The 17,122-nt window shown below is 38.8% G+C and overlaps 1 protein-coding gene across 1 annotated transcript in view; it reads right to left on the minus strand.

Annotated features, from left to right (window-relative positions):
* The window catches only part of esamb (endothelial cell adhesion molecule b), an 89,856-nt gene extending 77,050 nt beyond the window's left edge, over positions 1 to 12,806 (minus strand). Inside the window, exon 1 of the mRNA XM_041809652.1 lies at positions 12,467 to 12,806. Within this exon, the coding sequence (XP_041665586.1) occupies positions 12,467 to 12,521 (55 nt within the window). The 5' untranslated portion in view covers positions 12,522 to 12,806. The remainder of the gene's footprint in view (positions 1 to 12,466) is intronic.
* Positions 12,807 to 17,122: the final 4,316 nt, after the last annotated feature.

Here is a 17,122-nt window from a genome sequence, read left to right on the forward strand (position 1 = left end):
TTCATCTATTATCAAACACGTTATTTATGACAAGTTCATAACAATACAAGGGGAACCTGAGAACGAGATTCATTTTCTGTTTTACTGTCCAACTTACGATGATGATGAAAAACTAGAGCTTTGCTTAAGAAAAGGAACATTTTTTATAACATATTACATCTGCATAGCCTGAGAAAAATGAAGAGGGTATTGTTTATTAATGCACTGGGAAAAGATCATGCAAATTTGTATCTGCTTGCAATGAATTAAATTTTTAGGTAACAGCATTTGGTTTTCTGGTGGCTTTTACCTTGATGTGAAAAAGTATGTGCCCCCTTTCTGATTCCAGATGTTTTTGCATATTTACCAAACTTAAATGTTTCAGGTCATCAAACCAATTTTTATATTTCTCAAAGACAACCCAATTAAATAGAAAATGCAATGTCTGAATGATTATTTAATTTTTTAAGGGGGGACGAAAAAATCCAAACCTATCTGGACCTGTGTGAAAAAATAATTGCCCTCTGAACCCTAATAACTGGTTGTGCCACCCTTGGCAGCAATAACTGAAACCAAGTGTTTGTGATAGCTGGTGATGAGTCTTTCACATCACTGGGGAGGAATTTTGACCCACTCTTCTTCACAGTTTTTTTTTTTTTTAACTCAGCCATGTTGGAGGGCTTTCCAGCATGAACAGCCCGTTTAAGGTCACACCACATCATCTCAATTGGATTTAAGTGCAGACCCTGACTGGGCCACCTTAACTTTGTTTTTTTTGTGTGCCATTCAGAGGTGGAGTTGCTGGTATGTTTCAGGTAGTTGTCCTGCTGGATAACTCTAGAGTGCTTGCGCTTGGCACGAACTGATGGCTGGACGTTAGCCTTCAGGATTTTCTGGTAGACAGCAGAATTCATTGTTCCATCAATCACAGCAAGTGGTTCAGGTCCTGAAGCAGCAAAGCAGCCCCAGACCATCACACTGCCACCACCATGTTTGACTGTTGGCATGATGTTCTTTTTATCAAATGCTGTGTTATTTTGACGCCAGATGTAACGGGCCGCACAACTTCCAAATAGTTGAGCGTTTGTCTCGTCAGTTCACAGAATATTTCTCTAAAAGCCTTGGGGATCATCAAGATGTTTCTTGGCAAATGTGAGACGAGCCTTTGTGCTCTTTTTTGTCAGCAGTGGTTTCAGCTTTTGAACTCTCCCATGATGCCATTTTTGCCCAGTGTCTTTCTTATGGTTGAGTCATGAACTCTGACCTTAACTGGGGCCAGTGTGGCCTACAGGTCTTCTGATGGTGTTCTGGGTTCTTTTGTGACCTCCTGGATGAGTCGTCATGGCACTCTTGGAATAATTTTGGTTGGCCTACTACTCCTGGAAAGGTCCACCACTGTTCCCAGTTTTCTCCAATTGTGTATAATGGCTCTGACTGTGGTTTGCTGGAGTCTCAAAGCCATGGAAATGGCTTTGTAACCATTTCCAGACTGATAGATTTCAATCACTTTGTTTCTCATTTGTTCATGAATTTCTTTGGCTTGTGGCATGATGCATTTCTTTTTGGATCTTGTAGTCTACTTCATTTTGTCTGTCAGTTTCTATTCAAGGGATTTTTTGATTCAACAAATCTTGCAGTACTCAGGTCTGGGTGTGGCCAGTGAAACTAAACTCAGCTTTCTAAAAACTGTGGTTATTCACAGTTAACTCATGATTTAACAAGGGGGCAATTACTTTTTCACACAGGGCCAGATAGGTTTGGAACCCCCCCCCCCCCCCCTTAAAAAATTAAATAATCATTCTGACACTGCATTGTCTTTTTACTTGGGTTGTCTTTGTGAAAAATAAAAATTGGTTCGATGATCCGAAACATTTAAGAGTGATAAATATGTGAAAACATCAGGAATCAGAAAGGGGGCAAATACTTTTTCACAGCACTGTAAATCCATGCAGGCTGGGCAGTTTTTTGTGCAACCAATCAATTTAGTCACCACTTGTTATGATGTTTAAATCCCTTTATTGCATGTAGACATATCAGGAAATGGAGTGTTTTTAGCGGCTACTTAACACACCTCAGCAGGAGAGAAATGAAACTTAAAAGCTCAGACACAATGCTTGAATATGCATTTCAATCCCTCTCAACTGTGATACCAAAAAGAGCAGAAAATTACCACTGTATACATTTTAGGTAATGTGGCCCAACATTATAACTCTGCAAACTAAAATGTAGCAAAGCTTGAGGAACAGATGGCATAAACTACTGCATGAGTCATTCAAACCAGCTGGTGGTTATAAATATAAAACAGATATAGCTAATTATATATTACTACTATATATACACAGCCATGATCCTTGTGAACACATATATTCATCACAAAAGAAGTCAAACATGCATATGATGTGTTCATTTTCAAACGAGTTAGCTTTCAAATATAAACTTCAAGTAAGTTTTCTCCAACACAATCCATGCACATTGCTTAAGGAATCCCATTTGGTACACAGCTCTGCCATCCTCTCATTTGTTAGTTAAGATTACTGGCAGGAATCATAACTTCCTGCACTAAGGGTATTTTTTCTTTCAGTTTAAACAAAGAACATGAAGAAAACAGACTTCTGTGATATGAGTTGATGATGCTAAGTCAGAGCTTTAAATGTCTGAATTATTCCTCACTGAATCAGCATGACGACTTGTGTTACTGGATTGCTAAAGTGTGCTGTGGATAGCGAACGGCTAAATTCAAAACATCAAAGTGAAACATTCAGCGGGAGAAATGCTGATTAGTTTTGGCGGACATAACGGTTAACAACGTGTGCTATATTTTTCTGTGTGAAGTGAGGGAAACATTAATTTAATGTGCATCAGCTGAAATGTTCAGTGGTAAAATATAATTACATTACCTTTAGCGCAAGAGAGAGAAAAAAACAACCTGCTGACAGTTCGAAAAGGTTGAGATAAATGATTTTTTGTCGTAATAATGAGGAGGGAAAGGGTAAGAAAGAAAGTCCTCAATTCTGTCAGTTTTAATATAGCTGCAAATCCTTTAAGTTCTGTCAGCACTCAGGTACTGTTTTGATCACCTGCCTCAAAGTCACATCAGCTCCATGAGATGGCACGCAACGCTCCGATCAGCACCTGTCACCCCCCACTAAACCATCGGTGAATGCAGAGAAGTCGGACATGCAGCAGCTGCTGTGTGCAGAAACATAAAAAATGTGAGCACCGCTGTCCTCTTTATTGTGTGTCCAACATGAGCCAATTAATTTGACCTAGATTTACATGAGAGAGTCTTTTAGGTAACACTGTCTCTTTCTGACTTCAATCAGTGTGTGCTCCCTCCACGGGGGTCTTCTGTGTGTGCGTGGCTTATAAGATAGACTGTGGTCAATTAAGCCCCCTCATCAAACACCCACGCTGATGTATGCATGGCCTAACGAATGTTAGCGGCCACCACACTGGTGACAAATCACTGGTTTGAGACACAGCCCATAAATTCAGCTCAATAAAGCCATTCAGAGGATGTGCAGCATCAGGTTGTTTCTACAGTAGTGGTTGTGCTGCCGACAAAATAGAGTGACGGCTGGCATGTTTGCTTTCAAGTTTTAAAGACTTTAGTGGTGTAGGCGGAGAGAGTGACACACTTTAACTGAGAAATGATTCCAGTTCTCTTTTCAAACATTTCAAAACACATTTCCTACAGCTAAATGGAGCTAAATACATCTGTGTTTGACTATGACAGACTTCAAGTATGTCAAAATGACTGGATTTACAATTCAGCTGTAATTTCATCATGATAAAAATCTTTGTTGGCCTGAGCTTGGCCTTCACAAAAACACAGATTTATCCATGGATTTGCAATAAACACATTTAAAAATTATTGCAGAAAATAAGAAAGATAGGTTTACTTAAACAAGCAACGCTTTTTCACTCAACTATGGAAGTTTATATTTTATAGCAATATTTTTACATCATTTTCATTATGACACACAAAAGCTACCCTTGAATTAATTGTTGCAAACTCTGTGGTTTATTCAGGAGAAATGTTTGAAGTAGCTAATAGAGGTAATAGAGTTTCTTTAATATTAGTTTAGTTATCACACTTCATCGTTAATAAAAGAAATCCCAGTGCCAGTTTTCGTCATTCAGCCCCAGCCCAAACTAAAGCCAGCTCTGATATGCAAATATAATTGCACAATCACTGCAATTCAATTTATTTCCAAAATATATCTGCTTGTTTGTGTGTCACATCCAGATATTTTACTGGATTTTTCTTCATACTTTAAATCAGTGATTCCCACAGTGGGGGTCAGGATCTCCAAAGGGGGGGATGAGTAGGGACGGAGATGGTTAATTTTTATTGATAATGATACCATTATTGATACTCCTTATCAATCAGTCATGATTGATACTGTTAACTTTTTTCTATTGTTTGGTGAAAAGACACGACAATTCTTTTTTAACAGAGGTGGTGAAAGCTGCGTAGAGCTTGAGTTCAAAAGTTAAAAAGGTTAAGATTCCATCTGTTAAGTATTTCATACAACTGAGAATACAAACATTCCTCATCTCCACAACTGTATTTATATATTTCTAGATATTTCTCTTTGATTATTTTTGATTAATTAATCACAGGAGTGAAAAATGCAATTAAAAAATATATGCTGATTAATCACACAACTGGTGAAAGAGGGTTCTGGTTGGCACATATGTAAAAATTCTCTATGCTCTCAATTCTTGTAATTATATGGATAAAATCCATACTCTACAGATTAACACCATCGTAAACAGACCAGTAAGTGGACAAAATGTTTTTGATCTTAACTTCTCAAAAGCTAGTGGAAATTTTTTATGCCATTCAGAAGAATATCCTTTCTAATTTTTTTGATACTTTTATCTTTAAATCTACCAGTAATGCAGTCGACATATGCAACTACATACTATTAATTAATTAAAAAGTCTGTAATCAATAAGATGATATTTTTGTGATTGACACTAGAAATGTAAACACATCATGGCATTTTATCTCCATCCCTCTCTATCTACTTCGCAAAAAAGGGTGTCTCACACATCCATCTGGAAAACCTTCAATACTAAGCGTTTGGGAAAGGGCAGCGGATTTGAAAGAGCCTTGGAGTGTGATTGGATGAACATTCTGTCTGTCACATCTTTACGGGCCAATCAGAGCAACCAAACATGTGACGTAGCTGCTATCGAGGTGCATGTGCGCAGCTACCGAGAAATAACATGAACCATGGGAACTGTAGACATGTCAGTACACGGCTTTTGTAGTTTTTGAAAAGAAAACAACTCACTGCTGTGCTTTGTTCTTCTTTTAACGAAGAAATGCCATCAAGTTCTGATGAAACCGGCACTTTAGCAACATCCACGCTAAGCTCTTCCGCCATAATTGCACCAGCCTCTTGTTGCTGCTTGCATACGTCACGACTCCGCCGCGCCTGAAAGTACTGCCCCTCGTCGCTGATTGGTCCTGTCACTTTCTAACCGGGCCCAAACAGTTCAGATGGGAGCTTATCCATCTGCTTTGCAAGGTTATAAACCCCTCTCACCTAATCAAAAGTGCACGTGTGAAAAAGGTCATACTGAGGACTTGCATCTACTGTATCTGCAAAATCAACACAGGCTAAAATATTTTCTGTTCATTGTCGCTGCTTGACCTGTTGCACACCCATTTTTAGGAACCAGCACCACAACCTTGGCTCTGCATGTCAGCCATTAACAAGTACAGATCTGTTTAGTGTTTACTGGACTAGCTGTTTGTCTGACTGTGTGAAGGAGATTACATCAACTATTATCTGAAAGTGCCCCATGTGATTTTCCCTCTCTCTATTCTAGGATCACTACATAGACATGTCTTTGTGTAGTAAGACCTTTATGAATTAAATAATGATACAAATAATAAAAATGACCTTTGCAGTTTCACTCTTGTAGATTATTGATTTTGGAGGAATGAAAGGGTCCAGTTTATAAAAACTCAGATAAAATCGGACAGCAGCTTTTAGTCTTGACCATATTTTGTGAAAAATATAAGTCAGCATTTCCATCAATTCTGTAAGACACTTCAAGTAACTTCAGTCTGTGGTCCTAGATAAAAAATAACATTCAAAATTCTTTTTGTTTGAAAAGTCTTAAGGTTTATGAAATATTCAACACATAATTAATAGAATAAAGGAAAAGAAAAGGAATTATACAACATTCTTGCTTTATACATTGAAGTGAATGAAATACTGCCTGTGTTATCGTCACCACAGTGCAAAGAAAGAGAAAGAGAAAGGAAGCAAATCAAACCTAAGCCTAAAACTCCAGAGTTTTGAAAATGAGGATGTCCACATTGTTTGGGGAGGGGGTAAGCCTCTTTGCAGTCACCGTCCCCTGCTGCACAAAACTCTGGCTCACTAGAAATTGAAGAGCCAAGCACAGCAGAGAAGTGTATTTCCACCATGCAAAAGCAAGGGTATTTCCATTCATTGCTTTTTAAACAATGCCAGAGGATCACCAGCTACTGGAGGAGTGCAGCTTTCTTTCTCACTGATTGCTGCCTTAATCTCGTAATGCTGGTGAGTCTTGCCTTTTGGCTCCCTGGGGTCTTCTGTGAGACTCAGATACGTACTTCTTTTGTAAAGGTGATGCTTCAATGTACGGTCCTTTAAAAAGAAGTCTTTTAGTTGATTTTTTAAACATTTTTAGTGCCTAAAATGCAAGTGGATTGATCAGTTTGTGCCCTCCAGTTTAGGACGAGGTCTAGGTGAGATAGAGAACTAAACATCAGATATACGTAAGTTTGACAGCGCGATTAGCTGGAAGATCCAACGGAATTAAGCAGCAGAATTACTAGCTGGTAAAACTAATGAGTTTAGTTTGTCTGTCTTAGGTTATATTCACATATAACCTAAGTATTGAGAGACAATACCTATTGAACATTGCGCTGGTTAAAATATATTGCTTGTGTTTGTTGAAAATACATATGATGAGGAACTTTAAAAAGTAATTGCATATTAAATTGCAAATACAAAATAGTAGGAAATCATTGCAATTAGATATTTTTTCCAAATTGTTCAGCTCTATTTCACACTAAACACACTGACACCAACAGGTGACCTTTGGCTTCTTACCTGGCTGCTCTCTAGAGTGAGAGCAAACACTACTGACAGGACTCTGACTGAGCTGATGTCTGTCACATATCACTCTGCTGTACGAATGGGGACAACAGTCATGTCTAATGTGTGCAATGCTACACAATGCATGTGTTCAAACTGCTGATGACAGCATAGCAGAGATTGCTTTTTGGGGCAGAAATTCAACTGGTGATGGTGCTGATACCAGTGTACTGAATCCATTTGTTTGCATTTAATCGGATGTGAAATTATGCCCTTAGGAACATCATTGATGAGAAGCAACCCTTGCCTCTATCACAATATTTACTTGAGTGCTGGCAGTTTCTATGGGGAAGCTCTAACCTCTTTTTCTAATGTGGCGAAAATGCTCTAAGTGGCGGCAAAAGTGTTTATTCATACTGATGGAAATTCAAGGGCAAGATTTGAATTCATTCAAATGCATAGTACGTCGTTTCAAGTTGGTTCATATGTGATCTTTGCACAAACTGACAGCCCTAATCTTTGGTGATTTCACTAATGCTACTAGGCCTCTCTTGCTTCCACTTAGGCTCCACTCAAATCAGCAGCTGAGCTGGATTTCAGCCTGCCTTACTCTCATAGTATTCTGCACCATACTTCTTACGGTCATATAACATTCTCTTGGCCAGTAGGTCAACTTTTTTCAGTCAAACAATATCACTCCTGATCTTAAACCTCGTGGACACAATCTTGATCTCATCCTTTCATAAAACCTTGCTCTTACTACTAAAGGGGTGGATGCAGTGGGATTTGCCTTGTGGCTTAAGCAATTTAATCATATTCATAAACCCTTTGTTTTCCAGACAGGGGCATATCCTTGAGTCTGTAGTGGGAAAATTCCCTTTAGATTTTGATAACAGCTTTAGCCCTGCCAAATTCTGGGTAGAAGTCTGGTGCAATGTTGTTGTTGTTGAGCAATCTTACCCTTGGCACTCATCACTGACACAACAGGGGGAGCTGCTGGCCATGCTCAGAGTATTGCTTTTGTCACATAGCTTTTTCATGGTGCACTACCTTAATGCTCTAATGGTTTGTCCATCACCATTTTTCCATCATCATTATATTTGACAAGGACACCAAAATGCTCCATACTTTCAACTAAAGTGATGCAGGGAGCCTTAGGAGTCTATCTCCTCTACTAGCCATGGCTGTCTGTTCTGTATTCCTGATGAATTGGGACTGAATGCGCCCCTGCCATGTAAACCAACAATGGCTTATTATGCACAATCAACCAATTTTTGCACTTCAGAATAAAACACAAAAATGCATGTGTTGTCTCTTTTCAAGACCACTGCGTATTGAGATAAAGGGATTTTGAACTCAAAAAGGCAAAGCTGTAGTGTAAATGTATTTCACACTGTGACGGTTAAATTTGCTCCCATTCACGGTTCACATGCCAACCAACCGTGGGAGGTGATTTGTACCAATCAGATCACGGATCAGCTACGTCCCTCTACATTACAGAGAGAACACAGTTTTTAGTTCACATTAGATCAGGCTAGATTTTGGGAAAAAGTGAAAGCCCTGTTGTAGAGTGTCAGCAAAGTTTACCCAATGCTTAGCAGTACCAAATAGACCATTTTTGCAAGGACTGTGCAAACTTCCTGCTGACAAGCACCAGAAGGATGAACCCAGGGCCTGGTCTTTAATTTCTACTCTTATTTACTCCCTCCTGTCTTTCCTCTGTCTGTGTTCTAGTGCCTCCCCTTTGTCTCTGAGTTCTTCTGTCTTGATTTTTTGTTATGATAAGATCATCAAAATATGTGAAATGAAGATATTCACAATATATAATCTAAACTTACTTGAACTGAAGACATTTGATTCTTTTCAGTCAAATAATTTCAATTCAGAATTTAGTTTGGAAAAATCAGCCTTTCCTTTTTTCCTCTTTTAGATCATTTTTTCAAGCTTTTGCCCTTTTGCCTTTATTTTGATGGGACAGCTGTAGAGAGATTCAGCCTCTGTTTAAGAGAGCCTGCTCTACCCACTGAGCTACAATGGTGCCAGCCTGCCCTATGTCTATGCTATTAACTAGTGTATAGTTTGAAATCAGCTTTTAGCCAGCATTGCATTAGTTTTTATGCACTCTTTAATAAGTAAGGAGCCCTGCCTAAATAATCTATCAGTATTATCCACAACAGCTACATAAATTAGCCTAAAATCGTTCATTAAGTCCCTTGTTAAGCATCCACCAATAGCTATGCAGTAAATAAACAGTCATTATTTAATAATCCAGGTTAAAAAAATCATCACATCTGACAGCTGCCCAAACCTGGGTGCACTTTCAAATCATTGGAGCGTTGTGGTTACAGTTAGCATTAGCATTCTCCATTCATTTGCATTGCACAATTAGCATATGAGTTAACTCTTTTCTGACGTAGGCCAGAAAGTAATGCAGAGTTAGGACGCTGAAACTTTAAGCCATGTATTAATTAACAACAAAAAGGTTGTCCAGCAGATTTTATTGGTCTTCAGCCTTACTTACCATAACAGTGTGCCTCCTGTTGATGCAGTAGCCAGCCACAAACCTACTACGAACCACTACGAACTTCCTCCCCTATCGCAAGGATGTGATGGAGTGCAGGACAACATATGACTTGTTGACATTTCTGAAGGAGTCTTTTCAAAGTAAAAGCCATCAAACTATACATAGATTTTATTCATACAACTTTTGCTGTCTTATTTAGGTAAAATGACCGAGGTCCAGACCTCAGCGGTTTAACAGCCTGGGATGGACGTTGGGTAAAGTTTTCTCCCAGCAAGATCATGTGTGATTTTTGAAATTTATTTTACAAAAACTTCAAAGACTAGAATATTTAGCCCACTTTTAGATGTTCTTATTGGATTTTGAAACACAAGCTAAATGGATATTCAGGCTCTCCTCCCCAGTGCCTTTTTCTCTGCCATGTACGTTTGAATTCCCTGTTTCTGAGACTCTTTCTTGTCACCCTTTAGTAAAAGCTGAAAGCTGCCAAAGGGAAGCCGTGCCCTTATTGTTGATTCTCATTCAGCCAGCAGCTGGAAATCCCCTTCTTTTTTTGTTTCAATGCTTGACTCTGACTGGCTGCCTTCTTGTTTAGTTAATTGGTGATACATGATCAGAATTACCCTGAGCTCTGAGTTATTCTGTGAAACGGGATAAAGCTGGCTCACAAACACAAGCTTACACCACAGCCAAGAGGGCCCCCATCTCATTACAAACCAGCTGTCACTGAACACAACCATCTGAGGATATGACAATATTTTAATAGCTCCACCAAAAAGAAAGCCATTTCTACAGGAGAGGCGGTTGTTAACCTATCTGTGCTTTCAGATGGAGCAAAGTCACCTTTTCATCATCCCCGGGCCAGTTAGAGTTATCAGATAAACAGCAGTAATACGTCACAGCACGGACACACTGGATGGTACAGATAAGATATGATATATGACTGTCAGTGGTTATAAAACTCTATAAAATGCCCAGCATCTGTCCCAGATCATAAATAATGAGAGGGTCCTGAATGGAGCTAATTATTCAGAGATTTATTAGCAGCCATTAGCAACGGGTCCTCTCATGTAAAGCCAATGAGCTGCTCGGTTTCATCAATAGCAGTTGTTGCAGTTCTGCACTGCAGCTCCTCCAGTCACTAATTGTAAAGTTTCTGACAGCCAGGATTGGGGCTCTTTTCTTGGGAAGCTTAGCCGCACTCAAAAATGTGAGAAGAAATCCATCATGCAAATTAAGAGATCCGTTCGATCAGAAGAACAGTAAGCGACTGAAGCCGCTCGCCGGTGAGCCGCAAACCGAATCCATTCATTTGTTTCATCCCATTTAGCAGCCACACCAAATCAAAGGAGAGCACATGTAATGTCACGCCACACTAGTTTCCATGCAGACGCCCCCCCTCCAAAAGAGAAAAACACAGATTTCAAGCCAGATGTCCTCTGCATTGTTAAAGGACATATTTTCTCAGTCATTTCAGCATTCAGAAGTCATCTGAAGACGGATCTAATGTCACTTTTTGGTCTTTCCCACTTCTGCTCCGCAGCCAACCCGAGTTTGAACCAAACAAATCCTGACATAAAAGACACAAGCTGTAACAATCTCTGATTTCCACACTGGAGGAGAGCCAACATATGGTAAGAAATGATGCTGCAGTGAAGTTGACAGGAACAAGAGTGGCCAAGTCAGAAGAGCCTAAAGGGCTTCTTTGAGTAGAGTCTGAATGATGCAGAATATGCGCTGATATAAAGAGCCAAATTAATACGATTTAACGCATCTTGTCAAGATCCATGGGTTTGTTTGTGATTATGGGAAGTAATAGCATCCAGCTGGAAAACTGCTGAGATTTTTGGCTGCGAATGAAATGTTTGCAGTTCAAAGTGATGATTATAACACAAAAATGACAAAAAAAATCGCTTTATATCTGAATATTGTTAACTAAAAGCCATGCATAATGTCTTAATCTTAATACTTATTTTTGTCACATGTGAAAAACTGTGGTCAAAAGCTGTCAGTTTATCACATCATCTAGCCCTAACTATGTGCATGCAGTATCCATTAAAAAGCCCAAATTGGATCAAGACCCATTATGCTCATCACATGATGTGACCCACAGCTGCAAAGGAAAAAAGCCATCTTTTTCTTTCAGGTATGTTATTTTTAACCTCACAAGGGACAATGACCGTATAAAGAAAGAGGGGGAAAAGCATCATTTGACTTCCTTAAAATTCATTTCAAAGCATTCAACCATGCAACAACATTATGTCCTCTTAAGACTAGCACCACTCTGCTGTGTGCTTAAAAAGGGACCTCTGGTTTGAAAAAAAGAGAAAAGACAAGCAGCAGCAGGCAAAGCAATAAAAATTACATATTTCACGAATTGTCAGCTTGTCCCTGCTTTAGAGTTGACATTTTTGTGGAGGAACAAAATTTTTGAAGACAGGTAAATGTGCAAAGATAATTTTCTGATAATAATATGAAAGAAGCATCTGAACAGGCTAGGGTTAACCTCAAAGGTGTCAAAGGGTCAAACAGCATAATAGTTTATTCTTTTTAAACTTTCCTGCTGTCGTCATCACATTTAAACTCGCTAGCTTTCCTGTAAGGGATATAAACGAAACATTATGGTACTTCTTGACATTTTTTACTGGTCCAAATTTGATGTTTAAGGACAAAAAATGCTTCTGGTGTTAAAATATTGTATTCCCGTTTGTAAGAGACCACATTTCTCCTTGTACAGGTCGTCTGAATGGTGAATTTATCACTTTCTCCGCGGCTAACAAACTGCTGCTGAACTCCTGTTTGATCCACTTACAGCAGCACGCGACTTAATGCCCTTCTCGTGCATTAATTAGCTTACCTTGAGAGATCCATATTAACATCAGCACGGCTCGAAGTCTTTTCCTTATCTCCATTGCGCAACATCCACCGGCAGACAGGCGCTTCTCTAAAGTTGACACCAAGCACTTTCTCCGCTCCTCGACTGCTTCTTCAGTAGTCTTCAGGTTAACGGACACGAGCGAGGTAACGTCTGTGCATAAAGCCCCCTCTCCTCATCCCATCCCGCCTACAACCAGCCGCTGACATCGCAGAGGAATCCGCCGGCTCCAAGCGCCTTCACTTTACAAACTACAGGAAGCGAAATACACACAAAAATCAGGTTTTCTGACTGTGTGGACTCAAACCTGCTTCACTTGTGCTGTCAGAGCGTGTGAGCGGCTGCTCCTCCTCCAGCTCACACAGTAAGAGTACAGTAATCTATGGGAGCATAATTCACCTGCCTGAGCTGCTCGGTGACGCCCCCTGGCAACAAAACCCCAACTGCAGCTCATCAATATACAGCTCTGACCCCAGTTAGCTGGGTTTTCAGAGCGTACAGCGAGTTTTCTGTCTTTTTCTTATTTATGTCGACAGTCAACATGTCATATTTTATGCTACAGGCATAGGATAGGGCAAAGGCTGGCAATTTGCAGGGACCTCGTGCACCAAGGGGGCCTTTAGGTATAGCCTAGATAAAAGTGAGAAGTAAATGTAAGATGCATATCAAAACATATTTAAAGAATTATAACGTGTAAGTGTACATAAAGTAATCAGAGAGCATAAATAGGTATAAAGAGTATGAAAGTCCAAAAGGTGCCCCAGGGACCCGTGGACCCCCTGCTGAGTTCAGGCTTCCCCATAAAAACACTGTCAAAACACTAGAATTAATGGTTTGTGGCAGAATAAGTGATGTGGTGTGCATATGTTGATTATTTCTTTACTTTGCCTTCAGACATATAAGCTATTAAAATGTGGGGACTTTGAGTTTTACTATTTTTCCTATAAAAGGTAAAGAGCGAGGACAGCTACCTCACATTTGGGTATGTCTTGTAGTTACTAATGTTATGTTTCTTGTGCTTTTTACCTGAAAAGAAATGCCTTAAAATACTTTCTTCTCAACTTATGTTTGCTGTGAGTAAAAATTAGACTTTGGCATTTATTTCTTTAACTCTTGTGCTCCATCTGTGGCTTGAATTTTATTTATGACAGTTATACTGACCAACAGGATGATACCTGTCCTTGATTTTTGGGATGACTACAGACTGACCCAAACTCTATGGATCAGCTTGAATGGAGTCATGGAGTAAAATTGCAGTGTCCAGATGCACAAGCCTGATCGAGACCTATCCACAGACTTAGTGCTATGATTGCAGCCAAAAATGCATCCACTAAATATTGACCTGAAGAAGGTGAATATATATGCACTCACTTATTTTACATTAAATATTTTATTTTGACATGGCATTTCAGAAATCTGTTTTCACTTTGACATGAAGGATTTTTTGTTATTTTATTGTCAAAAAGTCAGATTATATTGACCATGATTGATTTATAAAATCAATAAAAGGGTAAAGCAACCAAGGGAGAAAAATCATTTTTATAGGCATTGTACCCTAAACCTATCCTCCCAAAAGTGACGTGGGGGGATTCATATATTATTGAAAATTATGCACTGTAGTTGTTAACCATTTCTTAGCTTAATCTTGCTTATTGTTCTTTAAACTCAAATCACTTTTAAAAAGTAATAATAACAAAAAATGACAAGATTAGTTTGGCGAGTCTTTGAGGGGTACAAAACATAGGGCCTTTTTCTACTCACTTAGACAACTTCGTGTCCCACTTCTGCTGATTTTTTTTTTCCTACTGCTTGCTTCATTTACTATGTCTGCCTAACCGATGTGTTATACTGAAATCAGTGTCAGTAGTTTAAAATGACAGCGTTATATAGGAGGAAACAATCTAGTACAAGAACATCAAACATCTGTCACACTGAGTCGCCTGTTTCCTATCTGAAAAAATTGTTTAGAAATGTTGTTCTACACCATGAATTCAACTCAGATTTTTTTTTTTTTCTGTAAGATTAGTTGAAAGTTTGTATATTTTCTGCCCGGGTTCCTCTTGCTTCATCAGCATCATGGGATGCACACACACAAAGTGTTTGAGACTGACTGTATGACTTTGACTGCAGTATATTTTCTTAATTTTGGTCTTATAAGACTGTTCTAATACATAATTTCACAGGACTAAAGGCATTCCATAAATGCTAATATAAATAAACTAGTAAATAAAAATGAACCAACCAACCATTATCACGAGAGAGGGAGTCGTGTTGTTCTGAATATCAGCACTTGGCTCCCTACAACTAAATCTTAGCAGTTTTGATATCAAGTTCAATATCCTGATCTTGAGTTTGATGTTTTAACTAGTAGTCCTAAAACCAGCATATAGATCTGATTATATTTTACTATACATTTTTTTTCTAATCTCGTTACCTCGTGGTTACCACAGACCAGCTGCTAAGTTATAAATTATTATTAAGGCTGTCAGCATTAATGAAAAAATGATGATTAAGGACCATAATTAGTGCATCAATGTTTTTCATCACATTAATCGCATGCCTCATTGTACCTTTTAGCACACTTCAGTCAAGCCGCTGCAACGTCTCCTTGCAGCCACTTTAGTGTGAAATAAGTACTTTTGCTCCTTAATGTCTCATTTTGCTCACAGACAGCTCAGTGAATGAGTCAAAAGTCAACTGCACCTTGTGGGTTCAAACATTTACATTTTTACTGTTCCCTTAGTTTTTTCAATCCATAACAAACTCCCTTTTCCACACTAAGTTAATATAAGCTTCAATCTACCTGAAGTTCCCTAGTTTTTATTATTATTATTATTATTATTATTATTATTATTATTATTATTAATGAAGCCTAGAGGTAGTTCATGCAGGAAACTGAAGTCATGCGCCCAGCCGTGATCAGCTGAAAGCCAGTTGATCCTAATTATTGCCTCCCTGCTTCCACAGCCAATCCCAGCTGTTTCTCTCAACACAGTGGTGTATTCAAATATGACATACTTTTCACTAATCCCTGCTTGCATTAATGCTGATGCACCACACTGCTGCTGCTGGCAAAGCTTAACCTCCTCCACCCTATCCTTCTCCTTTATAGCACAAAGCTTGTTGCACCCTCATATTCAGATTCATGCTACTATGGATTTATTGCTTTTGAACTAATTTTATTGTATTCAATACGCATTGTCATAAATGTATTTATCCATATGGGGGTGTGTAGCCATGCGCCTTCTGGAAAGTCAAACCCTGTGCTTGACCAACTCAGGGAGCATCTTTTGAGCACAGTCTCCTCTGCCAACTAAAACTATATGTCTATTTTTGCTAATAAATGTCTAAGTGTATGATGAGAGTGCTCCTGACTGAACTGTTTTTTTTTTTATTAAAGCAAGTCTGTATCCGAGATTACGTACAAACGAAATGTGATATTTTGACATCCCTTATGATCATGTTATGTTTTCATTTATCAAGAAGCAAGTTACTGAAAGTCTGCTTTGTGGTTCAGGGGTGGTAGCCAGATTAATCAAGACAAAGTCTGTCATAGCGTAATTTAAGTAATTTAAGCTTAGGCAGAGTGGTAATAATGCTTTATATCAGCACTCATGCGAAGTCCAGTCAGAATACTTGGTCAGAACTGTTTGTTATTATTGCTGTTGACCTTATCATAGCAGTGCTATATAATCATTACAATAGCACTCCCTGTCACGCTATATTTCTGAACTAAACACAAAAAATCCTCTGGTTCCTTGCCATTCTATTACATCATTAAACAACGGTTGTGTCATTATTTCAGCACACCGTAAATCCTGTGAGATAAAGCAAACAGCATCTGGGGACTACTTTGCATGCTGGGATACCATGCAAAGGCTTGAACATACTGAAATACCTGCCTTTCATCCACATTGATAGTAGCCTTAGTTTTACAGGACAACGCTACATTCTTTTTTGTCTGTTACCATCAAAACAGTAAAGCTAACTTAGGACAACTCTGAAATACACTTAGTGCTGAATAAATGTAATGTCAACTCAATCATCATGCATTACCTGAAATATTACAAAGTCTTATTCAGGGCAGACTGGAGCGTCATAGGTAAAAGTCTCACAGGAACACACTGTGCAGCCACTTAAACAAGGGAATGAGAGCTTCTGTGGGATTTTACATTGTAATGTAAGTCTGGCTCACAATAAATGGGTCGTCAGGTGAAATATTAATGCAGGTGGGTCGATGTGCTGTATTCTTAATGGATTATAATGGATTTATTACATTATATTAAGCTCAAGGTGTTTTCTCGAAGCATTTCCTGTACCTATGCGTGCACTGAGGTTTATAATTAACACGCATGGGACCCTCATTCAGACAAATTAGAGCAGACATGCAGGTGTGGTGTTCTTTGTCGGTGCCTTTTTAAAACACCTGCTTCAGTAGAGGTACTGTCTGACAGGCAGTTATACTCCTGACTTATTAATGTTGCCATAATGGAGCCTGCTGTCCCATTCTTCCTCTATTGATTTGTCATTTTAAGTAGGCTATACTTTTTTTTCCATTCTACATCTCTCATAACTAGTAACTTTACCTCTAATAATAAACCACAATGCACTTAAATGGACCAAAATACATGTATGTGC

Source organism: Cheilinus undulatus, linkage group 2, assembly GCF_018320785.1.
Source record: "Cheilinus undulatus linkage group 2, ASM1832078v1, whole genome shotgun sequence".
NCBI lineage: Eukaryota > Metazoa > Chordata > Actinopteri > Labriformes > Labridae > Cheilinus > Cheilinus undulatus.